This window comes from Eurytemora carolleeae, unplaced genomic scaffold, assembly GCF_000591075.1.
Source record: "Eurytemora carolleeae unplaced genomic scaffold, Eaff_2.0 scaffold2, whole genome shotgun sequence".
In the NCBI taxonomy this organism is placed as follows: Eukaryota; Metazoa; Arthropoda; class Copepoda; order Calanoida; family Temoridae; genus Eurytemora; species Eurytemora carolleeae.
This window is the reverse complement of record NW_019396051.1, coordinates 934,805-945,403: the sequence shown is the minus strand read 5'-3', so window position 1 is coordinate 945,403 and position 10,599 is coordinate 934,805. Positions and strand designations below refer to the sequence as shown.

At 33.7% G+C, this 10,599-nt stretch overlaps 2 protein-coding genes across 2 annotated transcripts in view; one reads left to right on the top strand and one right to left on the bottom strand.

The window, feature by feature from the left end:
• LOC111705204 (peroxisomal membrane protein PEX14) overlaps positions 1–3,084 on the bottom strand; it is a 6,267-nt gene extending 3,183 nt beyond the window's left edge. Inside the window, exons 1-3 of the mRNA XM_023477681.1 lie at positions 2,978–3,084; positions 1,960–2,058; positions 332–436 (exon numbers count right to left, since the gene is read on the bottom strand). Of these exons, the coding sequence (XP_023333449.1) occupies positions 332–436; positions 1,960–2,058; positions 2,978–3,028 (255 nt within the window). The 5' untranslated portion in view covers positions 3,029–3,084. The remainder of the gene's footprint in view (positions 1–331; positions 437–1,959; positions 2,059–2,977) is intronic.
• Positions 3,085–4,723: 1,639 nt separating this feature from the next.
• Positions 4,724–10,599, top strand: part of LOC111705325 (UPF0769 protein C21orf59 homolog) — an 8,341-nt gene continuing 2,465 nt past the window's right edge. The window contains exons 1-9 of the mRNA XM_023477828.1: positions 4,724–4,775; positions 5,985–6,099; positions 7,012–7,096; positions 7,344–7,388; positions 7,538–7,545; positions 8,347–8,441; positions 9,236–9,291; positions 9,626–9,742; positions 10,228–10,337. Of these exons, the coding sequence (XP_023333596.1) occupies positions 4,750–4,775; positions 5,985–6,099; positions 7,012–7,096; positions 7,344–7,388; positions 7,538–7,545; positions 8,347–8,441; positions 9,236–9,291; positions 9,626–9,742; positions 10,228–10,337 (657 nt within the window). The 5' untranslated portion in view covers positions 4,724–4,749. The remainder of the gene's footprint in view (positions 4,776–5,984; positions 6,100–7,011; positions 7,097–7,343; positions 7,389–7,537; positions 7,546–8,346; positions 8,442–9,235; positions 9,292–9,625; positions 9,743–10,227; positions 10,338–10,599) is intronic.

Genomic DNA, 10,599 nt, shown 5'->3' with positions numbered 1-10,599 from the left:
CTGGTAATCCTTGGGATTCCTGCATTGAAAAAAACGACTCATAAATCCAGCTCAAATATTTACTCAAATATTTACTTGTAAACCATAATGTTGGATAGGTTCCTGGTTAGTGTATACCTGTAAACCATAATGTTGGATAGGTTGGGTAGAATACTCCTGGCTAGTGTATACCTGTAAACCATAATGTTGGATAGGTTGGGTAGTATGCTCCTGGTTAGTGTATACCTGTAAACCATAATGTTGGATAGGTTGGGTAGTATGCTCCTGGCTAGTGTATACCTGTAAACCATAATGTTGGATAGGTTGGGTAGTATGCTCCTGGCTAGTGTACCTGTAAACCATAATGTTGGATAGGTTGGATAGGGTACTCCTGGCTAGGTACTACAGCTCCTTGAATATTCGAGGCCTTGCAGCGATTAAACGCTAGAGAAATCTCCTGAACAAATAATATCATCAAATTTGAAAAACATTACAAGTAACCCTTCTCACTTTACAACCGTAACCTTTAAAACCTTTGTCTGATCTTGCTTTAATGATAACTTGACGTTTTAGATTTTCAAAAATTGTTTATTTCAATTGTAATTTCTCTGCAAAACTGACTTGCGCATTTCTTGTTCATAAGAAAGACTGGTGAAATTATCAGAATCAAACACTCGAATTAGAAAAAAACGAGGGTTATCTTCTACATTTTTGAAATCTTTAACTCTCTTCATTTGTCATGCTTATACTATTTTTGCCGTTTGAGTGGATAGTGGAAAAATTTACATTTTTTTATTGCCTTTCCATGTTCACGGAGAGATCTTGTGGGTGTTAGGACATTTTATAGGGATGGACATTTCATAAATAAAAAATAATGGATGAAGAATTTCATAGACAGGACATTTCATAAACAAGAAGGATGGATAGGATAAGGATGGAAAGGATAAGGATTGGAAGGATAATGATGGAAAGGATAAGGATGGAAAGGATAAGGATTGGAAGGATAATGATGGAAAGGATAAGGATGGAAAGTATAAGGATGGAAAGGAGAAGGATGGAAAGGAGAAGGATGGGAAGGAGAAGGATGGATAGGATAAGGATGGAAAGGAGAAGGATGGAGAGGATAAGAATTGAAATATTGGAAAGCACAATTCTAACACACAAACTAGACATTGAGAGTAAACTTGAGAAACGTAGAACAAGAAATTAATAGATTAAGGACATTTCATAGACAGAAGAATTTTTTTTACAAATTTAAGGTTAAAACATTTAAAGATAGCGAAGCATTTTCACAGACAATAGTTTTATAGACAGAAACGAATGTTCAAGTTTCAAAATCTGATTAGTTATTCTCTCTATGAAATGTCCTATCTATAAAATGTTCTGTCTATGAAATGTCCTTTCTATGAAATGTTCTGGCTATGAAGTGTCCTTTCTATGAAATGCCCTATCTTTGAAATGTCCTATCTATTAAATTTTCTATATATGAAATGTCCTATCTATGAAATGTCCCTTCTATGAGACAAGCCTTTTAGGGCGCTTCGCGCCAATCTTCTTTTTTAAATGTTCTCTTTGTGTACATCGAAAAACAAAACAAACAAAAATTTCGCGGATTTTAAACAAAAAATTTCGTGGATTTTTAAAACTTTTCAAAAATTTAATGAAAATCGAATTTTGATGGAGACAAATATTTGAAATTTTGATCATTCATTAACCTTCCCTGGGGCCACTTGAGGTCCCACATAAAATTTGGGCCTGATCGGTTCAGCCGTTTTGACATTTATTGGATACAAACAAACAAACAGACAAGCTAAATTTAAATATAGATTTGAATGACGAACTGAAACTTTTTAAATACGGATAAACTGATTTATTTTACTACGAACAAGACAAGAATACAGTGGAAGGAAACCGTAAAGAAAAAAGATTGAGCAAAATGTTTCTCATTTTTCGTGTATAACCCTGTATTTTAAGATGTACCTGTTCTGTTAATCCTTTCTTGGCTAGGAACGATCTCTTGTTCTGTTCTGATGTTCCTTGAACCTTCGGGTTCTCAAGGAACCGTACTGCTGTATCCACCTGGATTCAATTATATTTTATCTCACAGAGATCCAGACTTTGAAATGTCGAAGCGCATTGTATATTAACTAAAGCAATAGGTACAAATATATATAACGAGATTCTAATTTTTATTTCAATTTCACATATTTAGGATTTCCCATATTGGTCAATACTCTCGGAACGAAACTTTAATAAAGTTTGTGGCTCAAATTTTGGCTCAAATTTTTTCACAGAAATTGGTTATTGGGTTTTGAATGTTTGTAACATTCTTTCTGAAACATGCAAATTCCGGGCTAAGGTCCAATCCTGTTCTTTAAATAATGTAATAATTTGCTTACTAAATTGGTTTATCTTTCAAACANATAGTTGTAACGGAAAATCATCGTTTGTAAAGTGAAAGGCATAAAGTCAATGTGAAATGATCATTGGTCAATTATGAAACCAGCCTATTTCATAATTTGGTTCATATTAATTTGAGATTTTCTATAAAATGATATTCCAGGGCCTAAAAGGTTATATAGCACAAATATGTGAAGTACACCTGCAGTATGGAAACAGTACAACAAAATGGCCGTTTTACACTTCTTTCTAGTAAATTCCCCTCTAACATAAATTCTATTCTCTTTGCTTGCAAACCATTTTTTTATTCACCCTTTACATATGTAAAACCCAGAACGATTTTTTATATATTTGGTAGGAATTGAACAATCTCTGTGAGCTTATTTTTATTTTGTCTTTGAGGTAGTAAACACTGCTGTTTTAGAATACTCTTTTTTCTAAATATTTGCGTTCAAAGATTGGAATCAAAAAGTAAAATCTGACATTATTTATGTAAAGTATTAGGATTATGTTTTTAAGAATTCTTTGGGTATGATAGACCAGCGAACATCACTAAACAATATCTTAAAAGAAAAGATACGCTCTAAATTGAACTAACCAGCTCCAGTCTGGGTTGTAGCTTTTCTCCCATATTCGTGTATGAACCCATACACTGAGTATGCACCGTATACACTCCGAACCTTATCTCATACTGATACTTGAAAAACAAGATTTTGTCAGGGGTTCATTTCTAGGGATAGGGCCGTCTCCAGGTTTTCATTCTTCAAGAAATTTTCTGTTCCATGGATTAGGGATTTGTAGTCTTACAACAATTAAATTTTAAGACCCTTTTCAGACAGAGAAACCTGCTGAGAAGGTAAAATCAAAAAGTGCAATTTTAGCGACGACTAGTTGTTTCTGTCTGATTTTTATTAAGTGCACTGGTAGTGCACTAGAAATGCACACAGATGAAACAAATAGGATGAGAACTAGAAATTGCACTGTTTCCGATAAGATAGCTAGAAGTCCAAATTCTAGATAGCTAGAAGTTTAGGAACACTAAATGAATGGATTACTAGAAGTCTGGGAACACTAAATGAATGGATTACTAGAAGTCTAGGAACACTAAATGAATGGGTGGCTAGAAGTCTAGGAACACTAAATGAATGGACAGCTAAAAGTCTAGGAACACTAAATGATTGGATAGCTAGAAGTCTAGGAACACTAAATGAATGGATAGCGAGAAGTCTAGGAACACTAATGAATGGTTGGCTAGAAGTTTAGGAACACTAAATGAATGGATTACTAGAAGTCTAGGAACACTAAATGAATGGATTACTAGAAGTCTAGGAACACTAATGAATGGATGGCTAGAAGTTTAGGAACACTAAATGAATGGATTACTAGAAGTCTAGGAACACTAAATGAATGGATAGCTAGAAGTCTAGGAACACTAAATGAATGGATTACTAGAAGTCTAGAAACACTAAATGAATGGGTGGCTAGAAGTCTAGGAACACTAAATGAATGGACAGCTAGAAGTCTAGGAACACTAAATGAATGGATAGCTAGAAGTCAAGGAACACTAAATGAATGGATAGCTAGAAGTATTGGAACACTAAATGAACGTATGGCTAAAGTCTAGGAACACTAAATGAATGGATTACTAGAAGTCTAGGAACACTAAATGAATGGATTACTAGAAGTCTAGGAACACTAAATGAATGGGTGGCTAGAAGTCTAGGAACACTAAATGAATAGACAGCTAGAAGTCTAGGAACACTAAATGAATGTATGGCTAGAAGTCTAGGAACACTAAATGAACGGATAGCTAGAATTCAAGGATTACTAAATGAATGGATGGCTAGAAGTTTAGGAACACTAAATGAATGGATTACTAGAAGTCTAGGAACACTAAATGAATGGATAGCTAGAAGTTTAGGAACACTAAATGAANACCGATAAATGTAAAAACGACTGAATCGATCGGGCCAAAATTTTGTGTGGGCCAAATTCGAAAAGAAAAGTCCACCAAAATTTGAAAATGATTTAAAATGACAAAAACGGGCCCACGAAGCGCTCTAAAGCCCAGTAGAGAATATTTTTCACATTAAAACCTTTATGTTTGGGAAAGAGTTTTATAAAAAGAAAAATCCCTAACCGTTATATCAAGCTTACCCAAACCCTTTCAAAATTACAAACGTTTTGAACGAAATCGCTAACAGACTGTTTGGGTAAACAAAATTTGTTAAATTATAGCTAATATTCTGTTAAAAATATCGAACAAATATTTTTAACTAAGAAATACTTAAGTAAGGGTTACTTCTAACAGAGTATATGAAAGATTAAAGTTTGTTTTTGTTTCAGAGATAGTAAACTTATTTACACAACATGGTTCTTCTACACGTCAAAATGAGGGAAAATAAACTTTTTAAAATTTCTCAAGGAATTGAGCCTTTGCCACAAACTCGATTTTCTAATCCCTATCTATGCTGTATATATGCAACCCAATATCATAGACCTTAGATATTACAAACTAAGATATCTGTTGGTTCAAATAATCTAAGTTTAAAATATAAAAAAATTGAGATTGTGGCAAAGACGCAATTCCTTTATAACAATATGTTTTAAAATGTATACAGTTTTAAATTAGAACATTACCGATATCTAGTTTATGAGTGACACACTCAAAGACCATATTCTTTATTATCAGCTGTTAAGCGATTAACGTCCAATGAAAATAAGACCATATTCTTTAATATCAGCTGTTAAGATTAACGTCTACTAGAAGTCTAGGAACACTAATGAATGGATGGCTAGAAGTCTAGGAACACTAAATGAATGGACAGCTAGAAGTCTAGGAACACTAAATGAATGTATAGCTAGAAGTCTAGGAACACTAAATGAATGGATAGCTAGAAGTTTAGGAACACTAAATGAACGGATAGCTAGAAGTCAAGGAACACTAAATGAATGGATAGCTAGAAGTCTAGGAACCCCAAACAAATGGATAGCTGGAAGTCTAGTTAAAACCGGATTTAAACCAAGTGGAGTTGTAGCTCTAGTAGCAGACAGAAACAAGCTTTCCTATTTAGTTCTTCCACTTACATGACATTTATTTTTTACCTAGAAAGATAGAATTTATAAGACAATTCTATGATCCTTTAAATACTTCTGCGATTAAGGTCAGAAACTCGTTCTTATTGAATGATATAATTTCTTAAATAAATTACAATTTTCTAATCTAAATAAGATATTAGTCAATATATTGATTCTCTTCAGGTTTACAGCTCAGTGCAAGTTTGATCAATATTATCATCAAGACGAGAACCTTCGAACTATTCAGTTCAGTTTATCAGCTGTTAAGCGATTAACGTCCAATGAAAATTTTGAAAGAACGAAAGTAATGATTTTTTCTAATTTTGAGAGGCAACCCTTATTTTTGTGAAAAGAATTGTTGTTTACAGTAAGACGTAAAATTATTTCTATTCTGTGTCATATCAATTCTTCTATTTTGAAGCTTGTAACTATCATTCAGATCATGTATATCATGTATCTATGTATTAGAGTCTTTGTAGCATAAAATTATTAAAATCAGTTAAAAAAGTTTTTTCTCGAACCTATAGAGATGAATCTTTGTTTCTGTACTCGAGTTCTGTTTCGGCCCGTGTTTCCGATATTTTGGACGATATTGTTGCAATCTATAACGGACGGAGGAAGGTGTTAAGGACAGTAGCAGAGGTAATTCCCGCCAAAACCAAAACATGTGAAAATATGGCGGCATGGATTTTACGACCATTTTGTTTTTACAGATAATTTAGTTTCACACCTTTTGACAAACATTATGAACCCATAGTTCCACCAACACAGGGATGTTAAGTTATTTATCAGTCCTTTGGGACAATCAGATTAAAATAAAATCCAGCTTTGTTGTGAAAAAATTCACGCATTTTAACTCAAAAGACAATGAAATCGCGTACCATACTTTTTTGGGTAATTAAAATTTTTACTTAACATTTTCCTCGACCAATTTTGCTCTTTGAAACACCCTTGGTAAAACTAAATTCCCTTAACTTTCCTATAAACAACTTAATCCTCTTAATATGAATTCAATTGAAGCTTTAGATATTTACTGGAATTCTTACATGCATGAAAAGGTTTTCAGGCAAAGTTAGCTTGGACAAGTTTTTATTTTGATTATTTTAAATGTTTCTTTCTTTGATTTATAGCCTTCTCCTTTAAAAGAGAAAACTAGAACTAAAATAAAAAAATGTTCTCCATTAACACCTAGAAACAAAATCAATTTAAAAGGTTTGTCAGCGTAATTTCACATGACCCTCCATGCAAAAATTAAATTTCCAGATTTCGAAATCGATATCGTCGATTTTCAAGGTTTAAAAGTGTTTAATTCAGATCATTTCTTTTTGTGTTCATGCAGTAGAAATGCGGAAGAGAAACCACAGTTGAAAATAATCAGTTTTAAAAAATACAAGCATTATAATCTAATTCATAATTGATCAGACAAAGCTTTTAAGGGTATCGTTGTGAATCGAGCATTGCCATCTGTTTGTGAGGGACACTTGAAAACACGCTTACAGTCACTTAAAGATGAATAAAAGATTAGAGTTGTAACCTGGTCTGTAATATTTCTAGGTGGAGGAGTTAGCTAAGTACGGAGTAACAACAAAACCTGAGATGCAAGGACTAACCCCAGATCAGATAAGAGATCTTAATCTAGGATCGTTTAAGAAAACTCTTTACTTTTGAACTTTCTAGATTTCTTTTCCAGTGCTCAACTTTAAGAACTTTTAAATTCAAAAATATAAAACATAGACTAAAAAGTAAAGAAAAAGAAAAAACTACGAATATATAAAGTGAGTGAAATCGATGTAATTTCGATTTCCTGTGATGTCCGATACTGTACTTAAGTAAGGTATCACAAACAGGATATTTTATTTATTCTCAGTTACCCTAAGCTTAAATAGTTGACGAGTATATGGAGAAATGTGAACCTAGTGGAGGTTTTTCATATAATCAGGTAATCCCTGGGATTCTTGTAAACCTATAGTGGAGGTTTTCATATAATCAGGTAATCCTGGGATTCTTGTAAACCTAGTGGAGGTTTTCATATAATCAGGTAATCCCTGGGATTCTTGTAAACCTAGTGGAGGTTTTTCATATAATCAGGTAATTCCTGGGATTCTTGTAAACCTAGTGGAGGTTTTCATATAATCAGGTAATTCTTGAGATTCTTGTAAACCTATATTGGAGGTTTTCATATAATCAGGTAATCCTGGGATTCTTGTAAACCTATAGTAAAGGTTTTCATATAATCAGGTAATCCTGGGATTCTTGTAAACCTATTTTTCATATAATCAGGTAATCCCTGGGATTCTTGTAAATCTATAGTGGAGGTTTTTCATATAATCAGGTAATCCCTGGGATTCTTGTAAACCTATAGTGGAGGTTTTCATATAATCAGGTAATCCCTGGGATTCTTGTAAACCTAGTGGAGGTTTTCATATAATCTGGTAATCCTTGGGATTCTTGTAAACCTATTTTAGGGGTTTAGTTCAGTAAGTTCCATAAAGGAATTGAGTCTTTGTCACAAACTCTGAATTTATAATCCCTATTTCTTTGGAACCCAATGTCGTAAATCTTTGATATTTCAAACTTATATTATTTGATCTGACAGAATTCATAGTTTGAAATATCTAAGATCTACGACATTGGAATCCAAAGATATAGGGTTTAGAAAAGCAGAATTTGTGGCAAAGACTCAATTCCTTTGTGGAGTAGGATGTTGTTGGAAGCCAAATAATTTCCCCGGTATTTTGATGAAAAAAACTTTAAATAAATAGGTTTGTGTACACCAGACGACTGCTGTCTTTCATTTTCATTGGACTATTCAAAATCAAAATCATTGTGGATGGTTTAAAATAAATCTGGGTAGTTAATCCTATGTCTAATGAAACTAACTGTATTCAGGATCCCTGCCAGAGAAGATGTGGTCGAGCTCCGATCCAAGGAATGAAAGATGTTTTACAGAATGCTGGACTTGAAGCAAAGAATAATGTTCACAGGTTTCTCGATTACTTTTATAAATCTATCTAAATCTAACAATCGAATGGGATTTTTCGAAACGAGCGCGTTGTAGCTTTAAACTGTACAGTGTACATGCTTATTGTTTAGGATTAAATTGTACAGTGTACATGCTTATTGTCTAGGTTTAAACTGTACAGTGTACATGCTTAATGTCTAGGTTTAAACTGTACAGTGTACATGCTTAATGTCTACGTCTAGACTGTACAGTGTACATGGTTATTGTCTAGGTTTAAATTGTATAGTGTACATAAAGTATAAAGTATAAATAATTTGGTATTTATTTATGAAATATAACAAAAACATACAAAATTAAGTGTTTCAGGAGAAAACATTTAAAAAACCTCCAAATATAGACGTTGAGGGAATATTTTCCCCCAATTAAAAAAAAAAGGGGAAAGGAAAGGAAAGTTACATATTTATTGTTGACATAACATTTTATATAACTGGTGGAGGATTGTTATGCCTAGGCCAGACTTCAAAGTCGACCCGGTACATAATTTGAATAGCTCTTTATGTCCTAATTTGACTGTCTATATGCTATTATTATTCTAAATGGTTCTTATAAAAGAAACGAAAAGTAATAGATAGAAATTTATAGATTGTAATAGTTTGACACAAAAATACGAATTACTTATAAAATTAAATGTTTTTCGGTATTTATGTCGTATTGGAGAAAGGTAAGAGTATATCGGTTATTATATTCTAGACTAGAAAAATTACCCTAGATAAAATACTGTATCTAGTAAATTACTAATTCTTTTTTCTATTCTAGAGAACGAGTGAATAAAGGAGAAGTTTTAACTAACAAAATAGTTTCACAATCTTTAGGAACGTTTTATCATTAAAAAGTTTTTCAAAAATGTATTACTAACCCCACCCCCTTACTTACAGAGCTTTGATAATAAACTCTGATTTTTTATTCCCATATCTTTGTAACCAGATGTCGATATATTTCAATTCAAAAATTCTGATCAAATTGTCAAAGTTTGAAAAAACAAAGGTTTACAGACTCAGGTTGCAACATGGAGTAAGAGCATTTGAGTTTGTGGCAAGAACTCAGTTTCTTTGTGATTTAAAAATAAAATGATTTGCAAAATCGGATTCTGCAATTTCAGATTACACATTACGAATAGTTTAAAATAACAAAGTTTGATAAAACTAGGGGTTCTGGATGGAGCTGTAAAGATAGTATTTCCGATGGGTCTTCCTCCGTATGATCCTATCAGGATGGAGCTAGGTTGGATCAGGATAGAACTAGGAAGGATTAGGATAGAACTAGGTAGTATCAGGATAGGACTAAGTAGGATCATGATGGAACTAGTTAGGATCAGGATTGAACAAGGTAGGAATCAGGATGGAGCCAGGTAGGATCAGGATGGAACCAGGTAGGTTCGGGATTGAACTAGGTAGGATTAAGATGAAACCAGGTAGGTACCAGGATGGAACAAGGTAGGCTCAGAATGGAACTAGGTAGGATCAGGATGGAACCAGGTAGGATCGAGATGGAATCAGGTAATATCAGGATGGACACAAGGTAGGGATCAGGATGGAGCTAGGTAGGATCAGGATGAAACCAGGTAGGATCAGGATGGAACAAGGTAGGGATCAGGATGGAACTAGGTAGGATCAGGATAGGATCAGAATGTAACCAGGTACGATCGGGATAACTAGGTAGGATACGGATGGAACCAGGTAGGATCAGGGTGGAACCAGGTAGGATCAAGATGGAACCATTCAGGATCCCCAAACTTTATTATATATTAGAGAACTGTGAGGACCTATCTGGAACCCAGGAGAGTACTCAGGTCCTTGATCCACTAGGTTCTCAACTCTGGTTTACAAGTAAGGAGATGAAGAGAGATAAGATTTTAAAGGTAAATGTGTAACCATACCATCATGTTTTAAGATCATGTCAATATCCTGAGTTTTTACTTTAAATTAACGTGCTGCCTCAAGAAACTGATTCATTATCATAAACGTGCTGACCTCAAGAAACTGATTCATTATTATAAACGTGCTGACAAAAAGGGGTCTGTCCTAGTGAACGATTTTTGGACCCCCCCCCATAAATAATCTTTTTCCATTTCCTATTTTCTAAATACTTACCTTTCCATCACATCTCGACCCCCCCCCCCA